Raw genomic sequence first — 27727 nt, 5'->3', positions numbered from 1 at the left:
GTATATCTGGAAGTATCACTTGCTTGCTATGCTTTTCTGCGCTTAATTTCTTTCCGGTAGCATCCTCTGTTGCTAGCACACAATAAACAACTATTCCTCTAATGAATTCTGTGCAGTGCCTTAGTAGATTATCTCTTCAAAGAAATGAAGTGTCTCTGCTTTTCTTGTGACATTTAAGAAAGACATTTGGATAAAATCATTGTGCAAAATGTTTGGGGCCAGGACCAGCTTCCGTTTGGTGTTTATAAAACCCTAGGAGTTGGAACTTTTCAAGTAAACAGTAATGCTGAGCAATGGCACACAGTCTGAACTACTTCAGGTTTTGTTAATTTAATGAATTACAAAAAAACCCTCTGAGACCATTATAGCACTGTAATTTTGTCAGAGTTTAAACAGTGCAACAGTAAGGTAGTAAGTGGATGGAAGGCTGCTAAAGATGACACATACATATCATGCATTTTTGACAGTTTTCCTTACAGCATCATTCCCTCCTGAGAGCTGGTCCATTGATTTCATTCAGCATAGGATTAACAACTTGATTGTTACTGGGAATAGTATTACATTATGGATGGGCTCTTCTGCACAGTAGAGAATATAGTGGCAGGAATACACATGAGTACAAATCAGCTCTTGGAAAACATGGGCAATTAATAAGGAAAACCAAAGGGAGCAGGCAGCAAGACTGAACAGAGCAAAATTCAAAAATTAAGAACCTATGAAATGCCAGCAGTGCTAAAGGTTTGGTAAAAAGAAAAGAATGAGTAAATAGTCAGCTCTGAGTAAATAGTGAGGTCTGAGGAAGTAAACAGTCAGTTAATAAACTGAAGAGAAGTGGGATATCTGCATCTTTCAACCACAGTAAAACAGTTCTAACTAGAAATAGGGACAATACATTTATAAAACATAACACGTAAAAGCATCAAGAGAAATGGGTGAGGAGTTCACTGAACCTGAACAGTTCATTTTTAATAATCTTTGAAGACTAGCCAATTTTCAGGTAACTGGAAGAGAGCTGATGTAGCTGTCTTTCAAAGGCAAATAGGACTCAGGGGACTGCAGGGGTGTTACCTTTCATACACTAACTGCTAAATCATGGGGTGAATGAAGGGAACACAAATAGTAAATGGCAGATTACATGCTATCTGGTGCCATTTGGTTTGTTAGACAACCTTGATTTTAGTTTTAATCACAAGGTTAGTTAATGTGGTGGGTTGACCCTGGCAGATGCTAAGTGCCCACCCAGTTGCTTTCTTACTTCTCCCAGTGGGATGGGGGAGAGATTTGGAAGGGCAAAAGTGAGAAAATTCATGGGTCAAGATAAAAAGAGTTTAATAGGTGAAACAAAGCTGCACATGCAAGCAAAGCAAAATAAGGAATTCATCCACTACTTCCCATCAGCAGGCAGATGTTTAGCCACTTCCTGGAAAGCAGCGCCTCAGCACGCATAATGGTTACTTGGAAAGACAAATGTCATAACCATGAACATCTTGTTTTCCCTGTTTTCCTCCCCCATTCCAGGAGCTCTTACTGCTGAGCAGGACATTATATGGTATGGAATATCTCTGGTCAGTTCAGGTCAGCTGTCCCAGCTGCTTCTCCTCCCAGCTTCTTGTGCACCCCCAGGCTACTCGCTGGAGAAAAACACCTTGATGTTGTGCAGGCATTGCTCAGCAATAGCCAAAGCACTGGTGTGTTACCAACACTGGTGTAGTCACAAATCCAGAACATAGCACCATACAGGCTGCTTGAAGAAAATTAGGTTACTCCCAGCCAGACCCAGTACAACTGATCATAGTATTTTTAAATATACTCCCACAAGATATTTTGCTAAAAAAAAGCAGTATTAGCCCAAAATCCATCATAGCCCTATAACAAGTTGAAGACAGGTATCATTGCAAATCATTGTATATTCAGCTCATCAGAAGACAGTTTTTCCAAGAAGGCCAGCAGATCAAACACTGTTCACTGCCAGTAATATAGAAAACCCACTATTTTTCCCAAAATAGTAGCTAATAAGGGCACTAGTTACATGGATTATTGTAAGTACTCACTAAGGTGACACACTTGGCAAGGATTTGTACCTTTAGCCAGACAAAGGATCATAGAATATGTATTCTGTGACCTGTGTCATGTCATGACACTGTCCTGGAATGCTGAAATGCCAGGAAGGATTCAGGGAATCATGACAGATCATCAACTGAATATGAGCTCAGCATGCACTCTTCTTGCTTAGAGGATGAACATGCTCTTTGAAAGCATAAGCAAGGAACTAAGAGGCAGAAACAGCAGGGCATGTTAACTCCTTGTTGTGTATCTGGTGCTTATAAGATTGCGAGTATAAAATGGAGTTCTAAGGCAGACACTTGAAGATAGCCACTGTGACACAAAGAGATAAAAAGGCTACAGAAATCTGCCTTGTACTGAGAGACTCACAAAGCTCAAATTACAGTTCACTTTCTATCAAGAGTAATTGGGAGGCTGATAGAACCTGCGTAAAGAACACCTTTTGTGTTTTCCTTCTGCCTTCTTCCTTCAGCTCACAGAGCGTGAGGCGTAGTTTCTTTATGTCACACTCCCCTGAGTTTCTGTTTCATGGGGGCTTTTTGCAGGAACAGAACCAGAGGCCCTGGGGAGCATCTACAGGGATATTGAAGCCAGATCTGTGCAGAACCTATTGGAGCTGACATGGCTTGTTAGTTCAGACCAAGTGCCACGTTAGTGTAACACGCTACTTTCAGACCTGAGCTGGCTCCTGAAGCTGCAGTGCACTGCCCCTCAGCTAAAATGCCCAGCCTGCTCCTTACTCTCAGCTCAGACATGTTAACTGGATCGTGGAGAGCAGACAATGACTTCTTTAAGAAGAATAATCTCTGGAAAGGATTTTTGATGGCTGATGAAGCTTAATCTGGCAGAAAAAAGGCAGCGTAATATCTCATATATTAAAGTCAAAACTGGGCAAATTTGGAGCAGAGAGGAAACCTGTGGTTTTGACATGGAGAGTAACTGGCATCAAATGTACATCAAGAACCCTAGGATGGTCCATTCAACTGGAAACCAAAATAGTAACACAAACAGGCATTTGGCCACAGAAGGTATTCATGATGGTTTCTCTGCCTTGTGCCACCTAGAAGGTTAGACTGGATGATACAGCCAATCTCCTTTGGCATTAAAATTCATACATTTTTCTGTCAGTGTGTAAAACCAATTTTATCCATTCCTGATTACTGAAGTTCCTGCAGCATCATTCGTAAGGAAGCAGATGTCTAATCTGAGATCTCAGGCAAGAGTGTTTTCTTCTGCGTAGTACATATCACTGGCTCTGGTTAAGATCTTTGTCTCAGGGCCATAATGAATTCTTAGATGTTGAATGGGCTATCCACTGATTTCAACAGGAATAATTTTTACATAAACCCAAGATCCCTTTCCCTTTTGCCATGTGTTTTCCCAAGCGGAAGGGCTGCTCATTATGCAGTACTGGATGAAAGATGCTGTTCAGTATACTATTACCTGTGCTAGTTAAAGATTTGGATTTCCTATTTAGATGAAAATGGAGAATGAAACATAAGAACAGCAAAGCTTTCTGACATTATTGTGTCACAAAAGAAAGGACAAACCTGTGTATTGGTTTCTTAAATGTTGGTGAGGAGATCAGTTTCCAACACTGCCCGGTTCTCTTCCAGTGCTATCCAAAGGTTCAGTTTTAGAGTAAGGGTTCGGGATCCAATCATAAAACCCAGGATGATAATAGGTAAGTTTTAGCACATCCCAGAGAGGAATGGTTTAAGACTTTCAGTTAATGCAAAATCCACCAGAACAACACAGTTACTAGCCTCTCATTAAGTAAACAGCCACTGGCAACTGCTGAAAAGGAGTATGATTTCTGATCACCTTAAAATATGCTAAGAAACTTTTACAAATTTTGGTCTTGTGTACAACAGTTCATGGTAAGAAGTTCATACTGAATCACAATAATGATAAAATAATGCTATTATACTTTCACCTTCATTACACCCTGAATCATGCATTGACGTTCCTGTAAATACATCTGCCATGCCCTAGGCTTGGTTTGTACTGTATAATAAAAATGATGAAAATAATTGGGGTCAATTGAGTTGACCTATAGTGCTTTTTATTGTATTAAATTTGGATAGTTAAGATTTAAATTGGTGCAACAAGTGATCAGGATTTTGCCCATAAACCCAAACTGACAGGCAGTAAATTGATCAGAAAAACTAATTTTAAAAAGTCTTCTTTAAACAGATTTTCCCTACCGTGACATGTTAGTAGTGCCTTTCTAAATTGAAGTAGCATAAACCAGAAGGAATCTGAGCTGCTGAAAATTAATTTTTTGGGTAATATGGCCATTTCACTCTGTTAATAGTTCTGGTCAAGGCATCTGAACAAACAGAAATATTGGCACTGAAAGGCAGTAGAATGATAATTCTGAAGACTTGTCCACATAGCATTAACAACACAATTGCAAGGAGCTTTGCTTATTTTTTGTTTGTTTTTTTTTTTTTTTTTTTCCTGTATCTGTAATTATGTTTAATTAATATAAAGTTAGCTCAGCTGAAAATTGTGCAGAGTTAAAGATGGCATGTTCTATGATGCTGTGACCTAAATCCAGATATCTTTAAATAGGGCAATCTCTCATTATTTGAGCCTAGTTCTCAATCTTAATTTTGTTTTATCTCTATATGATTAACAAGGAAATCTAAATGTTTCTGGAAGAAGACATTTGACTAGGATACTGTGGCATATGTGTGCTACCTATGGAACATCCCATCAACTCTTTGCCTATCCAAGGACACCAAAACTGAAACATGAGACAAAGGTTAAAGCAGTACCTCTGGAATAACATTTCTTGTTCTTCAGAGGAGTCTGTATGGCTAGCAAAAGAAGAATTTTTGCAGATTTATGGCTCTGGATCTTTAAGCAGTTAATCATAGTAAGGTGCTTTTCCTTCTTAACCATCAAAAAGTGGAGTGAGATGGGCTTTTCTGTGAGTATCTTGTTATAATCATACACTGGCTTTGTTAGAATTTTTTCTCTGACTGAAAGACTGGCATAGAAGTAAAGAATTGATTTCTGTATGTTCTACTTAATAATGAAATGTATTTAAATATAGTAGAAAAAACAGAGAAAAAATTTAAATAAGGAACCTGCTAATCCACTTTCCTGAAGATGGATGCTATGTTTATTTGTCTTGACCCTCGACTGAAACCTGTCTCCATTATCTATCCAGTGGGATTGGACATCTCAGCTTTGTTCCACTGAAGACCTTTAAAAAAATAAATTCCAAAATTTCAGGAACTAATTAATATATTCAGGTGAACAGACCACTTTGATAGCATTTTGTAACAGTACAGACAAAAAATTATTTGTTGTGCATGTAGCTCACAGAAAAAGTCTGATCTCATTTTATTGTAAATCCGTTGCAGTGCCATTGGCTTCAGTGTAGTTGCTCCTAACTTGCCAATACACAAGACGTCCTGTATTGTATTTTCTTCTTCTGGAAGAAAACGAAACATAGATTTCCAAGGCACATTAATGGTCAGAACAATAGCATATGTGCCAACTATTTGAACACTGTGCTCCTGAGTTTTCTGTTTTCTGAGATACTCTGTAATGCTGCATGCACAAGCATTAAGTCATATATATTTGAATGCAGAGTATCCTATTCATCCCACCAAGCTAGCCATCTAGATGTTAGGACTCTCATCCAAGCTACTTCTCTAGGTACACTCCATAGAAAGAGATCAGCACCTATGCTAGGGGTGATTCTTTCCATCCTCTGATAGGTGGGATAGACAAGGCTCTGTGGACATTCTGGTCATTCTCCATAGAAGGAACAACCTAGGAAGCCTTGCTAGACAGCTTGCAATAAATCAAATCAATACTACTCATAAAACAGTATTAACTTACAATAGCTGAAGCTTTGTGAAGGTAGGAATCAATAGTTTTGGGGCTGGTTAAAGGAGTCAAGTCTGAACAAAAAGTTAATGACGTGAGGTTGAACAGAAGAAGTAAATGTCTGTAATACTCACCTTGCGGCACGCTCTCTTCAACTGGCTTCCCAAGCTTCCACCAAATGGAGAATGGAATTGGGTAGTGAGTAATGGAAACCATGTTAGAAAATGAAATTGAGAAGCAGAGAGTTAAAAATGGAATGTCAGGGTATGTGATTGTAATAATTTACTAGTGATAATGGCTTCTGCTGTATGAATGCCACCACAAAAAGTAGAAAACACTTGTGCTTACCTCATATATTGGAAGACACCCAAATACTGCGCCAGCCTCTCTGTTTCCAGACTCAAAACATTCCAAAGGTTGTCTATGGATCTGACCAAGGAAAGCCAAAGTCAGTGCATTACTAGCTGTAATGGTTTAGCCCCTGCCGGGGTCTGAGACCACGTGGCCGCTGCCCCTCCCCCACAAAGGGAGTGAAGTACAAAGCCCCAAGACTGAAATAAGGAAAGGTTTAATACAACAGTGCAATAGCAACACAACAAACAACAACAATAACAATAGCAGTAATAGTGATAGCAATGAACAGAGCAAAATAGCTACCAAATACAGCAGTTTGAAGCACGATGTACAAAACCACGAGTGCACCGCGCTCCTGCGCCAGGAAAATGTGACCTGCCAGGATGTGACGTCTGCGTGGTATCTGAATAACCTGGCTAGAGCTCCCCCCCCACTGCTGGGGAAACTTAACCCTATCCTGGTTAAACCAGGACACTAGCTGAAGACAAAAGGTAATGAAGACATTACTTCTGCTATTGAATTGCATGGTAACATTCATGTTATTTGAAGAAATGTATGTAATTACTATGTGGAGCAATTATGGTTTATGCACATGTTTTCTTTGTACCATGTAAAGGCTGCCTTGAACTTTTTTTTTTAATTAGGAGAGGATCAGTCTTTTGCTATAGAAAATGCATAACCAGCAAAATTCCAGCTTCCCAAGGGACACAAAATCAAGACAAAGTTAACAGCAAAATGCTTTTTATCACCTAAGTAAAAGCTAGTTTTAAAGACTTACTTAGTTCTCTCACCTATTAACACCCTGGATAAGCTCAATAAAGGAATAATTTTCAGGGTACTTGTCAGGTTTGGTGGACGCATGCTATCAGAGCACAGTGGAAGTCTAGCCAAGGGGTAATGGAGTAAGAACTCCCTCTCAGACGATAGTTTCATCACAGGGCTGTCAGTCTGGCTATCCTGTTGGGCTTTGCAAACCATGAACGCTTCAGCAGCTAGTTGTGAAAGATGGAGATGAACAAGACATTTCTTCTGTTAACTGTTGAAAGCTTTGAATTTGCAAAACTACCTCAGGTACCTTGGACAGTTCATCCACACTCACATGAATCCTGAGACTTACCTAGGTATTACACTTATGGACAGGGCAGGAAATGAAACTGTCTTTACATGATATAGCTGTGATTTCACCCTAGGAAGCCAATTTATGGTCCAAAAAGGAAAAAAAAAAAATGCACCTACAGCTTGAAATACCACAAAGAACTCTTGTTTCCATCAAATTTGAAAACATGAGTTTAATTTGAAACAGTACATTACACAGAGATTTTCTACTTACATTTTCTTATGGTCTTACTAACACATTACTGAGTGTGCTGCAGTAGTAACAGTTTAAGAGACACCAAAACTTCAACAATGTAAAACATTCCTAAAGGAATCTCTTCCAGTGTCTGTCTGTCAATTCTAAGCATTACTCATACGCATTAATTACTAGGCATTACCTACTGCAGAAAGACAGGACAACTGAATTACGGTGAGCCAATCATATACTCTAGGTATTTGCACAGCCACTGAATAGCACACCTCTAGTCTGAAGTGCAAACTGAAGTCCACTGGTTTGATAGGCAATCCACTGGAAAATGATATGGAATCAAGCCTTTTTCTCACCAAAAGGTCAATCAGAAGGGGACTCCAGTGCTAACATATCAAGCATCTTCTGCTATGATACCTCCAGTGAGTCCTCTTTTCAAATGACTAGGTAAAACCCAAAGCAAAGCCAACCTCTACTGACTTGTTCCCCAATGACTTCAACCACTGACTTCACTACAGTAAATTTCATGTTTTATACCCATCATCAACATATTTTTCCCACTAACACTTCTCTCTCTTACTACACAGTGCTCTATCTACAGCTGTCAAACAACAGGGGACCAATGATCAACTGCTGTTACTTTGTAGTGCATGCTCCTACATCAGCTACATCAGTTTCCCTGTGATTTAAACACAGGCTGCTCTGGAGACAGTGCAGCACCTGTGACTTATAACTGTGACTTAAGTGAGCTACCAACTTGTTGCTGCCTTGGGATGAAATGACGGAATGCCTCAGAACTGCATGCTTGACTACCTTTGATTAGCAGCAAGTAATCCACTAGCTTCAAATAGTCAAGCTCCCAGATGAGATGAAAGCTGATCTTGTATCCTTGGTGTCCCAGTCAGGAAGACAAGTGAGAAAGGAAGAACTGGCTGGCAAACAGGGTGATAAACAATGGAGAGGTGTGTTCCACTCACTTTGTCATCCTTTCACCCAAGGTACACAGAGAAAAGTAGCTGGTCACATGGAGTAATGTTGTCTTTCACTGACTACTGTTTGGACATTAGCTGGCTTCATTAGGATATCAGATTGTGGTACACAGGAGACTCACAGTACCACAAATTTTAGGAGAGGATCTTAAGAGTTCATATTCCTTATTAGCTGTTGACTATTAACCTTTAGGGAAGAATGGTCAGAAAGGTGTTAACGGAAGCTTTTTTGACAAGTGGCCATAGGATTTGTATCTTTTTCCTTTTCTACTACAACTGCAAGAGAAGTTTTATCTGTTCCCATGACTTTTAAGGGTTAAGCCAGGTAAAGATGGAGGAGCTCCACCATTATTCAATTAGAGTTGTAAAAAGTATTCATAACGATATCTAAACTAACTCAGAACTCTCCTGGTTTCTGATTTAATGGGAACCCTGGAAGAACTATTGTGTATAACCAGGGATTCACTGTTCTAGTATTTTCACATTTCCTTCAAGTAAACTTAAGATATTTAGGATTTCTGTTGGAGCATGTGAAAATTCTAGGGTTTTTTTAATGCTGTTAAACCAAACAAGTGAATCAGTGTGTGCTACCTTCTAAACTGGAATTTGGAAGTGTGATACAATAAGAATGAAAACCAGGGAGGTTTCTTCAATCCTTATGCTTATACATTTCTGTTCTAGCTTGTCCATTGAATGAGAAGAATATGTAGGGTTATTTGTGGCTAATTTCTAAATACAATTGCATTTCCTATGCACTGCACAGAACAGAAACAAATTTGTCACATACATTACCTACCTTTGGAGAAACCAGAGCTTTGAAAAACTTCAAGTCTTGAATTATGTCCACATGTTTAGGCTTTTTTAAAGCTAAAGGTGATCTGGTCAGTGATTTCCAACTGTACACACAAGACAGAAAAAAACCTGATGCACCTATCAAAATGGCAATTTTGAATACAACATTCTTATCTGGCTCCAAAAGAAAATTACTTTGAAGTGTAAATTATTCCATATATCTTCAAAATATAATTTATATTAGGACCTTTGTAGGTGTCATGAAGTGCTTCACTAACACTTTGACAATCCAGACACAGGCTTGTCATCTTTAGAAGGCTGGAAATGTTAATATAAAAAACATTAGTTACCACAGCTAGGTGCTAACTCACTGTCTAATAATGGCTTTTCAGCATTTCTGTCAGTTCTGACTACAGTTTTTGTATGCCATTTTCATAACAAAGAAGGTTTCCTCTGCTCATATATCTGGTTTCCAAAGTTAACCACAAGAAGAAATGATCTAGAGTGTCTGTTAGTGTAGATTAACACAGTTTCATTTATAATGAGAAAAATTAAGTCAGATCACACAATCTAAGGAATTATAAACTACAGAGAGAAACTGTGACTATTCTTCTAATTGGGTCTCTCCACCTGCTGACATTTTTCAGTAGATCACCTGAGCCACTTGTTTAAACTGTAAGCACCTATGCTATTCAGCTGGGTTTGTACCTTTTCGGGTATATGCACATTTGGGGAATATCTGTTAATAGCATTTATAACTTCATTTATTAATTGAAATTCTAAAATATTATCTTAGTGATTTATATGACAGCTATCCAATAAGCAAATTGTGGTATCATCATGAAGGTAACTGACTTGACCCAAAAGAAGCTTCTGTATCCTGTAAAGAACAAAGCCTAGCATCTATAAGTAACACAGCATTTGGATGACAGTTAGCTAGCTATCCATTACACTGTTTGGTACAATTATCCAGAGGAATCAAGTTCTCTTGAGGTGACAGCACACAGAGTATATAGAACAATAAGACTGAAACTTTCTATTGCGCAGCATGTGGCTGCCTTTTTTTTTTCCAGTTCTCCACACAGTTAAGCAGGCTTCTCATCTGCTTCCAGTTTGTTTAATTAATGTGTTTTAAATGTATGATAGCCATTCTCCTTTAGTGAAATATTTGAAAAGTCCTCAAAAAGTAGTCACAGTTTGACACAGGCATGTCATTTATGGAAAGTTTCTTTAAGGTTAGCTGGCTTAATTACAGTATCTTTGATTCCAGAGGTTTCAAACTAGCTGCTGACTATTCAAAAAGACTACAGGAGTTAGTCCTTCAAACACAGCCAAGCACTTCTCTAAATTGATGAGTAATTGTTCTGACTTCAGTGTGACTACTCACATTAGTAAGAACTATATGGAATAATAAGGGTTAGCAGGATGCCAACCTAAATGGGGGAACAGAAAAGCACCTTAGAGATTTTCCAGTGTCCCAAAGTGCTTTGGTTAAAAGGGGGCCTAACAATGCACATGGAATATGAAACCTTACCACTAAAGCATGCATGACTTTTTAAGCCCTGAAGTAATTTTTCCCAGATTTGGACTGCTTTGTTACTAAGGGCACCGTGCATGTTGCCTCTGAAGATTTCTGCTTTGGTATTTATGTTAATTTGGGCAATCCACTCATTAATGAACTAGGGAGCTCCAGGACTAGAAACATGACTTAAGCTAGAGGGCCAAGGCTCTCTGGCTTGACTTGTAACTAACCCACATCCCTTGAGAACTCTGATTTGAAGGAGAGAGGTCCAACACTGCTATTCAACACACAACATTTATGCCAGTGTCAGAACATCATGATCAGAGGTGTGTGAATGTTTCCACAACATCCCAGTGAATTTAGGAAGACCATTTTTCAAACTGAAAGATTAAATTGGGTTTATTCTTACAGAAGGATTTGGGTTTGGGTTGAAACTATTCACATTAAGCTTTTTCAATAAATTTTTTGGGATCCCAGAAGTAGATCAGCTTGTGGAACTGGAAAGGAAACAGGCTGCTAAGCTGAACAGTGTACATAACATACAGACTCTAATTAGGCTAAAATCTGAGCCAATTATGTAGTCATCATTATTACTGAATTCAAATCCTGAACATCGCCTAATCCTGACTGTCACCTGGCTATAACAATTAAGAGATTTATCCATGCTGTGTAAAAACATTTTTTAAAAGGAGTATTTCCTACAAGTTATTTAGGAAAAAAATATTTTTTCTGACCTTCAGGTGAAAGGTGCTTTTTAAGTATATTTTCAGAACTGTTTTCCCAACCATACATGTATGTAAATGTATGAGATCTTACTTGTCCCTGTCCAGCATGAGAGGATATTCAAACTTCTTCTTTTCCATATGCTTGCTTTCCTCTTTAATTATAGTAGGAAAGTTATTAACATCACAAGGTAAAATCAACCGACTGATATCTGATAATTCAAACTTCCTGGGTTGTCCAAAGTAACCAAGATAGCATCCGTTCATGGCATGCCAGTGCCTACAGACACAGTAGAAGCAGTGCCAAAGGACAGAAAGGAAAAATGAATACTTTTAGAAATGGAACAAAAGTTGAGTATATATCTGTCTAGATTATCAAGTTCTGCAGCACTGTTTTAGAGTTCAGTATGCTAGTCTTAGAAAAAAAAAATCAATGAGATTGAAGTTCCCTGTTTATAATGTAACTAACTTGAGAGTAAAAAAATCTCAGAAAGAGGCTGTAAAAATTGGAAAACAAATTCTGTGAAAAAATTTTTCACAGAAAGAGTGGTTGGACAGTGGAATAGGCTGCCCAGGGAGGTGGTGGAGTCACCATCCCTGGATGTGTTTAAGGGTCGTTTAGATGAGATGCTGGGGGATGTGGTGTAGGGGAGAACTTTATAGAGTAGGGCTGATGGTTGGACTCGATGATTCCAAGGGTCTTTTCCAACCTGAATGATTCTGTGATTCTATGTTTCTAATTACAAAACTGAGGAGTAAAGGCACCAATATCCTGAATTTCTCCTACAGTAAGGTGCTGCCACCAAAGTAGGAGCTACACAGAATTTCCTTATTGATTCTCCCCCAAAAAACAAAAGAAACCCTTCCAAATGTACTTGTTAGCCAAGGAATTACAGTTGTCTATAAAGCATCTTCAGACTGCAGTGGTTTAATTGCATAAGCATTGGTTAGATGCAATGCTTAGGATCCATGTTAATTTAACAAGTATTGAAAGCTAAAACAGACTTAGAACATGAAGTAATTTCTAAAATAATGGGGCTGTTACCTATGCATTCAAGGTCACCTTGCTGAAAGAAAATGACGGTCTGCTAAAGGTCTGACTTCCTGAGAAAACTGGAAGTGTTACATTAAAAAATTAATTCTTTCAGGTGCAGAACAGAAAAAGCACACAATGTTGTATTTTATTTAAGTACTTTATCTAGCCTATTTACAAGTCCAGCAAGAAGAGAAACTCTGGAGATAGTTCAACTGATTGGCCATAGCAGTAAGAAGTATTAGTCATTTTTGTACCTGACTGAACCATCAATAGACGCTGTCACTACCACATTTTTCTCATCTTCATGAAATAAGTCAGCCACTTCAGTAGAGTGTGCCCTCCAGCAGAGCTCCTCCTTTATTTGCTGAGGGAAAAAAAGCAACATAACCACATTACTGACAGTTCTATATGCCACCATGGTTACTAGCTTAGTGGATTTATCAGCATGGCTTTCTGAAAATTAAAAAAGGTGAAAAAGTAATCCCTCCATGAAACAGCCTGCAAAGGGCATATGGTAGAAACACCACTCAGGGGACATGGATAAATTCGTTCTTAACGTAGCCTCTTTGAACACAATGGAATAATGCTAACAGCATTTTACTTATGTTTTTCTTGTTTTTCACAGCATCAAGTTATTATTTCAAGCAAAAGACATGACCTTTATGTGCAGGAAATATTTTTAGTCCCTGTAGAGCTCTGAATCCATTTTTATCTTTTTGTCTTATCTTGGTATACTGTTCAAGTCAAGAAAATCTGTCAGATTTTTCCTTACATTTTTACTATTTTGTGGATCTTCTAAGAATGAGGCAATGTTCCAGCACATAATATGTCCCTCTGTTTAAGAAAGGAAAAAGTAAAATGTCAATAAATTTTGTTAGTGCTACGCATTCACTTGTTGCTACCATATGTTCTTGGTAAACACTGAGCAGAATGAAGCAGAGATTACAGGTCAGTGAAAGTTATTTTAAGATGAACGCCACTATCTCATTGTCAAGCACAGAGTAGAAAATAATGGACTATTCATTAATATGTGAAGAAATATATATACACTTTGTGAGCATGTGTCATTAACTAGGTAGGTTTCAAATGGAAAGAAAGTAAAGTTTTTTCTTTAAATGACAACAATAAAAAAATAGGAGTCATCTTGTCAAGACAGTTATTTAGTGCAGAAACTAGGTATGAGAGCTTCCTGGGGATTAAACTGTTTTTTAGTCCTGGTAAAATGGACAAAGTTTGATTAATTACATACATAATGAAAGCTTAATGCTTTACAACCTTTTAGTGCACTCAAAGAACCACTTTCCTTATGACCCACAACTGCTCAGTTTCCTGCCTAGGCTCCCTCTTTCCTGATGAAGTTGCCTCTTATCTCTCATTTCTACTACTAGACAGAGGAATCTTTTGTGTGATTCCAACTTTCATACTGGTCACATCTGATTTCTAGGACTGTACATTTGCAAGCAAGCAAGGAGGCTGACAGAGAAGTTGACCTTTTCCTAACAAGGAAAAATCTGTAATGGGGACAAGAAATTGGTAGCACTGCAGATAAAGAGAGAAGGGTGTGGAAAGCATGAAAAGCAAATACACAGTGGCACAAACACAAAAGGCCAAAGGGAGAGTATCAGATGAACAGGTAATAGGGCGGATACTTTTCCACAACTAATTAAAATCCTGTTCAGTGCATGCTGCCTTCCTGAACTCATTTACCCATTTGAATCAATGGGGAGTGGAAACTTCATTTTCAGCACCAATGTCAAGCTACTGTTCAGTTTTGAAACAAATGGAAAAAAACCAAACTTGCTCCATCCAACTTCTGACAGCATAAGAGCAGGAAGCTGACAGGAAACAGTTCTAATAGATATTTCAGAAGCAAAGTGACACATTAAAAGACAAAAATCTCATATGACAGATGCAGAAGAGGAAAATTGCCAGGGTGATTCTAAAGGTTTGGAGGAGAATCAGACAACAGATAAACTGTTGGACTTTCTGCCAAATGAAAGCCAGATTTGGTGTGAAATTAAAAGTCTAACAATGAGCTGCTAGCACAGACCACAAGTGCTTTCTTTCCTTATATAGCAGCATATTGCTGAAGCCATTACTGTGCACTCCGTATCAGCATCCGAATCATGGCTCTTGGTACAGCCACAGCTGCAGTTTTTCATTTAGTTTTATTACCATGGATGAGAAATTTTTGTTCTTAGCAGTAATATTTGTCCTTGGTATTAATACAATATTTCAGATGGAAATTATATGCAGGGCTTGTGAATGAAGAAAATTTTATGTCTTTTACGAAGACAATTCTACTGATAATGCTACTAATGCTAAGCTTTAATCTACCATCCTTTCACACTAGAAAATACCTTTTCAATTATTTAATTATAGCCTTGATGGAGAAAGTCTGGCAGCATTTGGACCTTCATTTCCACGTTTCTGGCATATTTACAGGATGATATTTTGTGGTCCTACAGACTGTCCTGAACAGAATGACTAACATGTTTACTCACCCTTACTGCCTGCCAAAAGCATTTTAGTGGAGGTGTCTGTACATAGTGCTGTCAGAGGAACTGAAGGATAATTTGAAAATGGCAAAAGTTCTTTCACTAAGGTTCCCTAAAAGAAATAAATAAATAGGCACATATTTATAATATCTACATGAAAAAAAAATGCATCAGAAGTTGAGTGCCATTGATTTGACCTATTCAGCATTACTCAGCTCATATCTATTCAGAAAGCTGCTAAAAAGGTAGTTTCCTAATCTACTGAATGACCAAGATAGCTGGGGTGTATTCTTCTGGACTGCTGTCTCTTCTACATCAAAAGAACAAGCTATTTCATTCTTCAAGCAATTCAGTCTAGCTGTATGTACCCCTACTTCACCTCTTACCTCTCATTTACTGTGGAATATCATCAGTATGTATCTCATTCGCCACTGAAATATTTCTTGCTGCAAATGAGCCTGTGATATCTCCTTCTCCAACTTGTGATATTTTTCAAGTAAGCACCAGTAGACTTTCTCCCTTACTGCCTCTTCAGGTTTGGAAGGAGGTGAGGGAGAATGTCTTGCTGATAAAGAGATTCTTGACTGTGTCATCCATGTAATGATGATGACAATCATACCAGTGATGACATCACCGTCATCTGACCTTGGAGATTCCTACAAGAATCTAAGCACGCTAATATATCAACTGTGAAGACAACAAAACCCAACAAAGCCCACACCTACTGTACTTGGGGACATTTACCATCATATCTGCAAAGCTACCTCACCATCTTTCTGAAGAAATCTCCCTATGACTTTGCTGGGGTTCCTGTTTAAGCCTGACATGGCTGATGTATTGTGATCACTGCCTGCCACAATGACCAATATTACCCAATCATATCATGGTACTCTCCCTTCTGGATGTATTTACTTTGTATCTCTTGTTTAGAGTAACATTTTTTCTGGAATAGAGTCTTACAGATCTGAGGTGATATGACAACTAAGCCATTGGCATTCTGTTGTATGACTGGCTTTACAAGCTGATTGACATTATATGTTAGGATACTATTATGTCCTGATTTGTAACCCTACTAGTGCTAGCTGGCTTATGCAGTGTTCCAGAGATTTTTTCTCTCTTTTGTGAGTAGGACAGTCTTCCTTGCCTATCATCCTTTCTTAGAAGGTAAATGTTGTGTGTGCAAAGTCAACTTCTAGACTTTCACATAACTTTACAGTCAGTTTTTGTTATAATTATTTCAAATAATGTTTTGTCATTTTCCACTTGCCATTACTCCCAGCTACAGTTATTAAAGCAGAACTAATTTGTGTCCAAGGAAGAAACTATTAACCAGAAAATGCAATAAAATATCTGCTGCTGCAATTGCTAGTTAAATTGCATGTTTCCAAAGATTAGAGTTATCTTCTCAATGGTCCAGACCCATCTCAAAGACAGTCAGCTACCTGAATACTCCATAGGCAGATACAGCCATTTTCATGAGCAGAAGCCAGTATTGGTGGGTGTCCTGCTACAGCTTTGGATGATTGTACATTCTTCTTCGAGTACTGGATATTCCTATACTTCGTTGTGACTTCTGTTTTGGAACACAAATGATCATACATTTTCTCAACAATTTTTAGTACTACTTTTGAATGCACAGAAATTACATAACACTAGGAAAAAACAAGTAAATTTGAAAATAAACTCCATCAAGATGGATTACTCTGAAAACGTTACAAATATGGATAAAAGACAACTGAAAAGAACTTGGAACTATCTTCATGATCTTATCTAAACCAGCCAGAACTATTGCTCCGTGATGCAGGGGAACCTTACTTAGAGCACAGCAACAGATTTTACAGAAACTGCAAGCACCAGTGAGAGTGGGGGAGGAGTGCAAGACAGAGGTGATCAGGACAGCTGAGAGGCAGTTCTGCAGCCTCTGCATGAGGCTTCTAGCGATTTCTATAAATTCAGCAATGAAGTGAAGTTTAATAACTAAATGACACTTAACAGTTCTGAAATCATAGATTTCTATACTTATTTCTCCAGTTCAAAACTTTTGCTAAATGCAAGGTGGTGGTCACAAAGAACCTTTTTGAGTTCCTGCTATGACTTCCCCAGAGCTGGAAATGCTTGGGGGTCCTGTGAAGGTTCTCAGTGAAACAGACATACAGTATATGCAGGACCTCACATGAGTCTCTATTTCATTGAGCAGCTACAAGGTTTAGGGATATTCTGGTTTCAGGGCATGTTTTCTTTGCAAAGTAAATTCAGTTTAAATTCACATTTCAGATGATCAATTTTCTTGTTACTGGGAAAGTCTGCTTTCCATCAGAGGATGTCTAAAGGATTCAGAAGAATGTAGAGGATTTGCTTGCAAATTCACCAACTCCATTTGGACAGCTTTAACTTTTAAGGACTTGGCTCTCTCTTGTTTCTGTTGTTTTAAGGATATATACTGTAGGGAAGACTTTTTCTTCTAAAATTTCATCTGCTTTTGAAGATTTTGTCTGTGAGGCCATTAACTCATGCTTGACTCAAGTTTGCTCCTGCTATACCATTTCAATAATTCATTGCTTGAATATTTATGTGGAAGAGAAGTGTGTATAGCTGACATTCCCAGATTGTGCAAGGTTTTCAGCATGATATCTATTTATAAAAACCATAAATTAAGCCCTTGCATATCCTGCATCCTGGCCTGGCTTTTTGGAAATAACTTCAAATCAGAAGGGAGCAGAAGATCTTGAGGCGTGAATCCACACACCAATGATATCCCAATTATTCTAAACACAGTTTGCCAGACAAACTGACAAACTCAGTTTTGATAGTAATCTGGGCAGAACTCATGAATCAACAACAAAGAGAATGCAAAACATCTTTCATACCTGTTGTTATTTGAATCTTAATTTCATCATTTCTTACATTTTCCTAAAAGCAAGGAATAAAATGTAACAGAATTAGAAAATGCAATTTGGGTGTAACTGAGAACAGTTCTCTAGTTGAAATTATTTTTAAGAACTTTTTTTTTTTTTAATTGAAGGATTCAAATATTACCCCAATTTCCATTCAATCTGGACCAGCACTGAGTGAAAACAAGAAACATTTCATCTGAACAGAAGCAAAATCACAGATGAACAAATCACAGATGAAATTAATTGGAACTTAGGAGCATGCTAAAGATAAATTTGGCTGAATGGCATTAATTTCTTAGGACAAGTAAAGTCGATCACTTACAGTCATGTAAATGTAACCTAGATCTCTTACAGAGTTTAATTCAGAATATGCATATAGCCTTGTTACTGCCTTGAGCAAAGATGAACAAAGTGCATAAACAACAATAACATTTACTCATATCTGCATCTTCAGTATGAGAATTGTCACAGCTCTTCATTTGTGCCTTACTATATAGGCTTCTGAGGATCCCCGATGCTGACAGTAATCAGTATATTGGCCTCAAAAATTGCCAAGTCAAATAAGGCAGGAAAAACTATGCAGCCACGAGTGTTTGAGGTATCTTAGAAGGGGACATGCCACTTCAATCTCATCCTACCTATTGATCTGTAAGGCTTGATATGTTGGGCTTTTGGGGATCTTTTTAAGAGCTGCCAATGACTGTCCATTTTGTTATTCTAATGACTACATGGCACAAGATACTGTATACTTTAGTTTGCGGATAACAATAGGCCTGTGTCTACTTGGGAATCTGTGAAAGTGCCATGCTCTGCTGAAACAACATGCAGGAAAGAATCTGAGATGTAGCAGGATTTTCCTCTTTTTGCCTACTTGCTATTTGTTGGTCTGCAGATAGCTCTTCTGGCATAAAAGGACAAAAAGTGTCACAAAAATCGTAATGCTATCCTTAGCAAAATTACACAGATTGAGACACTGGCATCTTGATGGTAAATTAAAAAAAAAAAATAAATCATACTGTCATTTAAAAGAATGTATCCAAGCAAGTGTGGCTGCAATGTAGATGTGGTTCCACTTTTATTCAAGTATTTAATGATTTGTCTATTTTACCTTCCCCTTTGAGTACTTCTATACCCCCATTTGAAAGTCAGAACTGCTAGTCATAAGCATCTGACAAACACTTTGATAGTCAGCTATTCCATGTATCACAGAGCCTGCTACCTGACAGAATGTATTCTTAGTTCCCCATCTCATTCAGCTTAGGTGAACTAAGTTCATTTCTCTGTAATTCTTGATACTTAGCTTTGTGGAGGGATTTTAGTAAGCTACAGGATTTTAAAACCAGAACCAAAATGAAAATAGAAATTTGTTTTGAATGCTATCAAATCCATGAAGCCACTATACCTACCTTAAGTAGGTTTGAAGAACTGTTCTTGTGCTGTGGAATGGCACTGATACCATGCCTCACAGTAGCAGTAGTAGAGGGCAGGGAACTAGTTTTCCTGTGTGAAAGAAACTATTGGAGATCACTGACATGCTTTAAGATACTGTTTGCTATCTGGAAACATCATCCAGTGTAATAAAGCATAATAAAATAGTGCCTGAATTGATTAGACTGATTAGACTAAGGGTTGTTGATGTTTTAGAAATTTATCCAAGTAACTAGATAATTTTTGCATATTACACAGCCAACCTCTCCTGTCAGGAGTTTTGAGCAAACTAAATCTGTAGTAAATCAAAATTAACACTGGTGTTCATCCTCAAGAAGGGGAAAAATTCAGTGCATGCCAATGGTTTGTTCCCTTTCATTTTACAGAGCGCTTTGCTCTGCAAATAGTTTTCAGTTATTTGTAGAAACTTATTTTCAATCTGTTAAGAAAGTTCTCAGAAATAGGATTCTGTGGAAGAAACTCAGGAAAAAAAATTGGATGTGGTCTTCGACATTTGTGCTTCTGCGTCAAGTTCTGACTGTGCTAATGAAAGGTTCTTGCCACATAACTTACACCAATGTCACAGGCTGCTCTGTTTTTGATAGGAGAATCTGAATAGCTGGGATAATGTAAAACGCCTACAGAAAGTATGTAGCTGGGGTAGCCCACTTTAATTTGGACAGGTGGCCATGACTTCGTAATTTTTCAGTGTTTGATTTTACAAACTTGCTAGCATTCTTGACTATTGTGCCTGTGTATATTGATCACAGTCCAATTCATTCAGGTACCTTCCCAGTACGTACAAATCCCAAGTACATACATCCTAAGCCTATATGATTCAAAGTCATTGGCAGGCTTCTCCTGCTTAAGCATAATCAGAACTTTTCTTGATTTATAAAAAATTCTATTTGTGAATTGCAATCACCACATTTTTAATTTAGCTAGGATTTTTTAAAGTAATCATTAAGCTATAATGTCAAAAAGCAAATTTATGCTCAGTTAGGTGGCACTGGTGCATTTAGGGGTGTAGTAAATGCATAAGCTACTTGAAGGTTTTAAAGCAATGTAAGACCATAAACCATCCTTATGATTCAGGAGAGAAAAAAACCTGCCTAATTGCTTTAAGACCTTAAAGCTGCATAAGTATTTAAACCATACCGAGTCCTTTTGGCTACCATTGCCTTTGCATATCCACTGGAAGACAAGCACTTCTGAAGTTATGTACAGGTGCAATGCCTTTTTCACAAAATTAGCAGATTTGGGTAAAATTCTGTTCTCCATTCAACCCTACCAACCTATGCCAGCTTCTAGTTTGTTTTAAGATAAAAGTTGAGGCTACACACTTCAGTGACCTTGCTTCTCTCTTTGTTTGCTGAGAGTATCTAATAGCATGAGGATTGTATCAGGTTTAAAATAAAGAAAAAGCCTGCTGCCACACAGTGTTATCTCACAGAGATAAGAATTAAAGAAGGTACCCTACACAGGAAAACTGATACCTGACAAAAGCTGACTTCTGTTGAATTCTTCAACAGAACTGAGACTTATGAGGTCATTTAGAGAACAAAAGGACAGCTTAGTGGAGTGGTAAAAAAAAAAAAAAAAAGAACATATAATATGAATTTATAAGCATTACCAAAGATTGAGGATAGGAAAGCTAATTAACTGTTTGAACTTGAATTGATTAAATACAAGCCAAATCCCAATTTAAATCAGCTATCTTGGACAAATATTACATCAGTTTACTACAACAAAATTCCAGATGACTTTGTGTGTCCTGGGGCACACAGGTACCTGGAAGAGAAAGCACTATGTACAAGGAATAACATGGCATTGACCCCAGATGCTTGAAGAACTGAAGCCTGGCTGTCTTCATTAATTTTACACCTGAAAATAAAGATGTTTGTACACAATGTGTCAGATAGGTTGTGTATTGTTCCCAGAAAAAGTTGCAGACTTTATTTGGAATCTAAAAAATTAAACATTTAATTTCCCAGAATGCATGTCACCTAAAAGTTTTAGTCACAGTTTTTCAGAATCAGTTGATCAGTTATGATGGATTAATGTCAGTGAAGAGTAGGTACAAAATGTGCCTGTGCCAAGAAAAACAGGAACCTGATAGAATGATGAACATTTCATCCAGCCAAGTATTTTCTTGAGAATTAGCATTTAAGAGAAAAGTAAAGTAACTTATGTTAAAGTTAACTAGCTAAGTTAATGTTAGAAAAGTACCTTGCTCCTGGCATTCAAACCAGTCATGTGAACCGTGGGTAAAATACTCTACTTACTAAGCACTGACTTTCCTGTCTTCCATGCATCCACATAAATTGGCTCCCTCATATATGGGGAGGCAAAAGCAAAGGAAGATACACAGCCAGAACTGCAGTTCAGTTTTGATTATTTCCCATGGTACAGAAAAACTCAACTAATTTTCTCTCAAATATGCCAATTTTACACATGAAGGATGCTGTGAAACTATTGGGTAGGATAGTTAAATATTGACTTTGTATGGTCTTAAAAGGCATGTATTCCACCACCAACACAGAAACACTGCTGTGCTGCTCCACCCAGTCTAACCAGACATGTTGTCATTGTTCACTCTCCTGAGGTAGCAGCTTAATCCGCATGAGAATATCTGGAATCATCCTATGCTCACTTTTTGCCACTTTCTGTGAAAGACTTTTTCTCCCAAACCTCCACCATCACTTCAGATTTCTCACTGCTGAATGTGACTTCTAGTCTTCTATGTATAGACTGATACTGATAATGTAGAGTATCGGCCATTATCGTCTGAAGTAGTATTATTTCCAGAAGTCCTCCCAAACAGGAAACTTCCAAAATAAGGATGTTTCTACAGCTCAGTAGCAGCCTCTAGTCAATGACAGAGTGACTTACATAGCAGGAGTTTCCTTCAGTGGCAGTGCTGAGTTATGTTAAAACACCATTCTTAATTACATCATCCCTTCCCCAAATGACTCTGGATGACTTCTACCTGCAATGTCAGGACTAGCTAGCAGAGTAATATGAAGTGGGAGAGAGGGGGGCCCACGTAAATTGCTACTTTAAGTCCTGCTTGTCCATCACCCTTTACAGTTGGGTATCTTAGAATTTCTAGTATGCCATTTGAAAAGTTGGTATGAAATATTGGAGATCAAAATGCCTCCATGAAAGCAATACTTACAGGCATCTCACAGAGGTAGATTCAAAATTCCACAGAATTATTGCACCGTTTGCACTTCCTGTAGCTATCAAACTCCATTCTTCTACTTTTAAAACATCAAAACACTTCATTTCCACAGAATGGACAAAATTCTACAAAGAACATTAAAAAAAAATGAGTAGGAGCAATGTGAATGCTAGAGAGTGAAATGTTTTAACTGTTAATTTACCAAGATGCCTAAATTGCCAGTGTCTACAACAACTGCATATTGAATGCTATTCTAATACTATTGTATTTGAGCTACACAGAAGCACCGGAAGGAAGTAGGGAATGACAGTACTGGGAGACTCTCTGCTGCATAGGACAGGGGCCTCCATCTGCCAACCTGACCTGCTATCTACAGCACAGTTGCAATTAGAGCATGTAAAAACAGCTGTAAGAGCTGAAGATTAATGAGAAGTAGGTAACTATGGAGACACTCTAATCAGGTTAAAGGAATAAGTCGCTGAACAGAGATATAATGACCTTTCTACAAATATCTTCCAAATCTGTTACAGAATTAGCGAAATTATACAAAACAAAACTTAAGTCTCGTGGACTATTCAAGTTAAATTGGTCAACAATTGAAACATAAATTTGACATCTTATTTTACCAAAGCAATAAGAAAAGAAAATGGAATCACTTTAACACCCAGCTTGGTCTTTATCTGCCACTATTACTGAAGGTCAGTTTAGCTCCAGTAATGAATGGCTTTTCATTTCATACAAGAACCTCAACTTACTATTTTGTAAAGGAATGTGAAGTGTACGTTCAGAGCAGCTGCTTAATCATGGTGACAACCATGCAGTGGATTATTACGCAGATATAGCTCTTAGAAACAATCACTTCCTTACATGATTTATTTTAGACCTTCAGTGTTCTGAAAAGTTTGGAATACTAATTTGGTTCTTATCCTGTTGCTAAAACATGAAACCTTTGAAGGCACAGTAAACATTTATTTTCTAATCTTCTGTAAATGATGTGGAACTTTAAAGTGTTTCTTACCTCTGTGTCATTCCTCAGAGAACTGGTGTCAGACAGCAGTTGAATATCCGGAAAAAAATCATGTGTTTGTAAGGTGTCAGGCTTCAGTGACAGAGACACAACTGGATTCCTTCGTGGAAATGACGCTGCCTCAGGAAGCACCCATGTGACGTACAGATATGTTTGAACTGAGTTACCCTATTAAAATAACTGACTTAATGAAAGAGAAGGGAAAGTATTTCTCTATTCATAAGAAAATGATCAGCAAGTGTGTGTCAAAAGCTTGTTTTCTGTGCCAAACTACAAAAACTATTACCCATATCACCTAACATATGCCTACACTGCAAACTGAAGCACCAACCAGACATATTCCAGCTCACTTTAAATTACCTGCTGTTATATTAGAAGCTGTCCAGATCTGTAGTTCAGAGATTTTGATTTTATTCAGTTTAACTACCCCCTTAAAGTAAGTTGTCTCTTCAGTTATAGCTGCTTGTTTTATTAATGTTGCTAGGCTCCAATTCATATCTACCATACCAGCAAAACTGGTGGTTTTTCCAATTGTGTGAGAAGCAGCAGCTCCAGTTCAGCCATGGCCCCAAGTCACTGATTCCTCCCCATTGTGCCTAGAGGCTACTGGGAGTTACCTTGATAGTTTTTCCAACTATAACAAGTTCACTTCAGTATCTAGTTTCTGCTTTAATTTTGGTATTTCTGTCCTTTTTGAGAAGTGTTACTGAAATCAGCTCCTTACGTTTTCTGCTGTTTTCATAGATGTCTTGAACTCCAGAATGAAGCAATGTTTAGGATTTTAGTAAATCTTATGATATTAAGTGTATCAAACAACAAATACCTTGGGGGAAGGACTTAAAATTGAGAGATCTATAGTAGACTTCTGCAAAGGATTAATTGGTTTTGGGGTGCTACTGAAGTTTACCTTGCCAACTACCATATTCAGAGCTTCTTAAAAATCTAATAATAATAACAACCTGTATTTCTCATTATCACTGAAACATTTGTATAAAAAAGTAGTTCTGCAGTTATGCAAAACAATATTAATGTATTTAGATTCATAAAGACTTGGAGGAGATACAAATCCTCACCAACCTCTTTGTCAAGGGATATATTTACTTGAATGAATGATTTAAGCAATTTCAATAATAACACAGGGGGGCAATTGGTGTGACACGGTATTTCAGAAAAATCTAAATATCAAAAGAAAACCCTGTATAAAACAGCTTTTTATTAGCAGGGGTCTCAAAAGTAAAAAATTATTTACCAAGATGATTTTTTCCCCTAAATATATCATCTGTCTAGGAAAATTTATTATTTCTCCCCACAACCTTTGTTCCCTGGCACATACTGGATTTAAAGTTTTGGAATGAGAATTTTGTCCGAAGTAAAACATTCCAATTTGAGGAAGAAAATTCTACAGAAACACGGTTTGACTGAGAAATGAAACCATAATTATTGTGAGCTCCAAATGCATCCTGTTAAATTTATCTGAAGAGAACACAGAGTAGACTCTCAAAGAATCACACAGAATCATCTAGGTTGGAAAGGACCTTGAAGATCATCCAGTCCAACTGTTAACCTAGCACTGACAGTTCCCAACTACACCATATCCCTCAGCACTATGTCAACCTGACTCTTAAACACCTCCAGGGATGGGGACTCCACCACCTCCCTGGGCAGCCCATTCCAACACCTACCAACCTGTTCTGTAAAGAAATGCTTCCTAATATCCAGTCTAAACCTTCCCTGGCGCAACTTGAGGCCATTCCCTCTTGTCCTATTGCTTGCTACTTCATTAAAGAGACTCATCCCCAGCTCTCTGCAACCTCCTTTCAGGTAGTTGTAGAGGGCGATGAGGTCTTCCCTCAGCCTCCTCTTCTCCAGACTAAACAACCCCAGTTCCCTCAGCCGCTCCTCGTACGACATGTGCTCCAGACCCTGCACCAGCTTCGTTGCCCTTCTTTGGACACGCTCAAGTAATTCAATGTCCTTTTTGTAGTGAGGGGCCCAAAACTGAACACAGGAATCGAGGTGAGGCCTCACCAGTGCCGAGTACAGGGGTAGGATCACTTCCCTGTCCCTGCTGGCCACGCTATTTCTGATACAAGCCAGGATGCCATTGGCCTTCTTGGCCACCTGGGCACACTGCTGGCTCCTGTTCAGCCGGCTGTCAATCAACACCCCCAGGTCCCTCTCTGACTGGCAGCTCTCCAGCCACTCCTCCCCAAGCCTGTAGCACTGCTGGGGGTTGTTGTGGCCCAAGTGCAGCACCCGGCATTTGGCCTTATTGAAACTCCTACAGTTGGCCTTAGCCCATCGCTCCAGCCTGTCCAGATCTCTCTGCAGAGCCTCCCTACCCTCGAGCAGATCAACACTCCCACCCAACTTGGTGTCATCTGCAAACTTACTGAGGGTGCACTCGATCCCCTCATCTAGATCATCAATAAAGACGTTAAACAGGAGTGGCCCCAAAACCGAGCCCTGGGGGACACCACTTGTGACCGGCCACCAACTGGATTTAACTCCGTTCACCACCATGGCCATCCAGCCAGTTTTTTACCCAGCAAAGCGTGTGTCCATCCAAGTCATGAGCAGCCAGTTTTGCCAGGAGAATGCTGTGGGAAACGGTGTCAAGGGCCTTACTAAAGTCAAGGTAGACAACATCCACAGCCTTTCCCTCATCCAATAAACAGGTTGCCCTGTCTTAGAAGGAGATCAGGTTTGTCAAGCAGGACCTGCCTTTCATAAACCCATGCTGACTGGGTCTGATCATCTGGTTGTCCCGCATGTGTTGTGTGATGGTACTCAGGATGAGCTGCTCCATCAGCTTCCCAGGCACCGAAGTCAAGCTGACAGGCCTGTAATTTCCTGGATCATCCTTCTGACCCTTCTTATATATGGGCGTCACATTGGCCAATTTCCAATCTGTCGGGACCTCCCCGGTCATCCAGGACTGCTGGTAAATGATGGAAAGTGGCTTGGCGAGCACCCCAGCCAGCTCCTTCAGCACCCTCGTGTGTATCCCGTCTGGTCCCATCGACTTGTGTGTGTCTATGTGATGCAGTAGGTCACTATCTCCTCCTGGAATGTGGGGGGGTTGTTCTCCCAGTCTCTGTCTTCTGTCTGAGGAGGCTGGATTCCCTCATTACAACTAGTCTTGTTATTAAAGACTGAGGCAAAGAAGGCATTAAGGACCTCAGCCTTCTCCTCATCACTTGTTACCATGCTTCCTCCTACGTCTAGCAGGGGATGGAGACTCTCCCTGGTCTTTCTTTTGCTACTGACATACTTATAGAAACATTTCTTGTTGTCCTTGATTGCTGAAGCCAGATTACTTTCCAGCTGGGCTTTAGACCTCCTGATTTCCGCCCTGCATAGCCTCACAGCATCTTTGTAATCACCGTGAGTGTCTAGCCCCTTCTTCCAAAGGCTGTAAACTCTCCTTTTCTCCCTGAGTTGCAGCCAAAGCTCCCTGTTTAGCCAGGGTGGTCTTCTCTGGCACCGTTTTTTCTTACAGCACCTGGGGACAGCCTGCCTCTGTGCCATTAAGACTTCCTTGTTAAAGAGCACCCAGACTTCCTGGACCCCTATACCCTTCAGGATCGTCCCCCAAGGGATCCTTTCAAGCAGGTGCCTAAACAAGACAAAGACAGCCCTTTGGAAGTCCAAGATGTCAGTTCTGCTTAGCCTTCTCCTGGCCTCTCTAAGAATAGAGAACTCTATTATTTTGTGATCGCTGTGCCCTAGTCGTCCTCCAACCGCCACAGATCAAAATCGAGCTAAGCAAGACAATCTGATTTATTACTGTCTTATTTCTTTGTATCAGTTCTTAAGCAGCCACTGTCTTAATCTAGTCATTTTAGACAAAACAAAAATCCTTTAGCCAACATCATCTGATATTGAGGTTTTTTGCAGGATAATACCATGGTCACCTACTCTCCATAGAGGGAAAATATACCGAGAGATATATTGGGCTACAGTTGAAGAGCTTCAAAGTGACATAAGTGTATAGGCCTGAGGCCTCTGAGGTTTGTGAAACTGAATCCTGAGTCATGGGAACTTCCTATTAGTAAATATTAA

At 38.8% G+C, this 27727-nt stretch overlaps 1 protein-coding gene across 1 annotated transcript in view; it reads right to left on the bottom strand.

Moving 5' to 3' along the window:
* Positions 1-5310: 5310 nt before the first annotated feature.
* WDR64 (WD repeat domain 64) overlaps positions 5311-27727 on the bottom strand; it is a 79774-nt gene continuing 57357 nt past the window's right edge. Inside the window, 13 exon segments of the mRNA XM_074864617.1 lie at positions 5311-5512; positions 6048-6342; positions 9356-9455; positions 11690-11875; positions 12886-12995; positions 13404-13465; positions 15136-15241; positions 16572-16702; positions 17997-18039; positions 19430-19523; positions 21243-21335; positions 22630-22760; positions 23654-23830. Coding sequence (XP_074720718.1) covers positions 6199-6342; positions 9356-9455; positions 11690-11875; positions 12886-12995; positions 13404-13465; positions 15136-15241; positions 16572-16702; positions 17997-18039; positions 19430-19523; positions 21243-21335; positions 22630-22760; positions 23654-23830 — 1377 coding nt within the window. The 3' untranslated portion in view covers positions 5311-5512; positions 6048-6198.

Source organism: Strix uralensis, chromosome 3 (assembly GCF_047716275.1).
Source record: "Strix uralensis isolate ZFMK-TIS-50842 chromosome 3, bStrUra1, whole genome shotgun sequence".
NCBI classification, from domain to species: domain Eukaryota; kingdom Metazoa; phylum Chordata; class Aves; order Strigiformes; family Strigidae; genus Strix; species Strix uralensis.
This window is presented reverse-complemented; position numbering and strand designations above follow the sequence as displayed.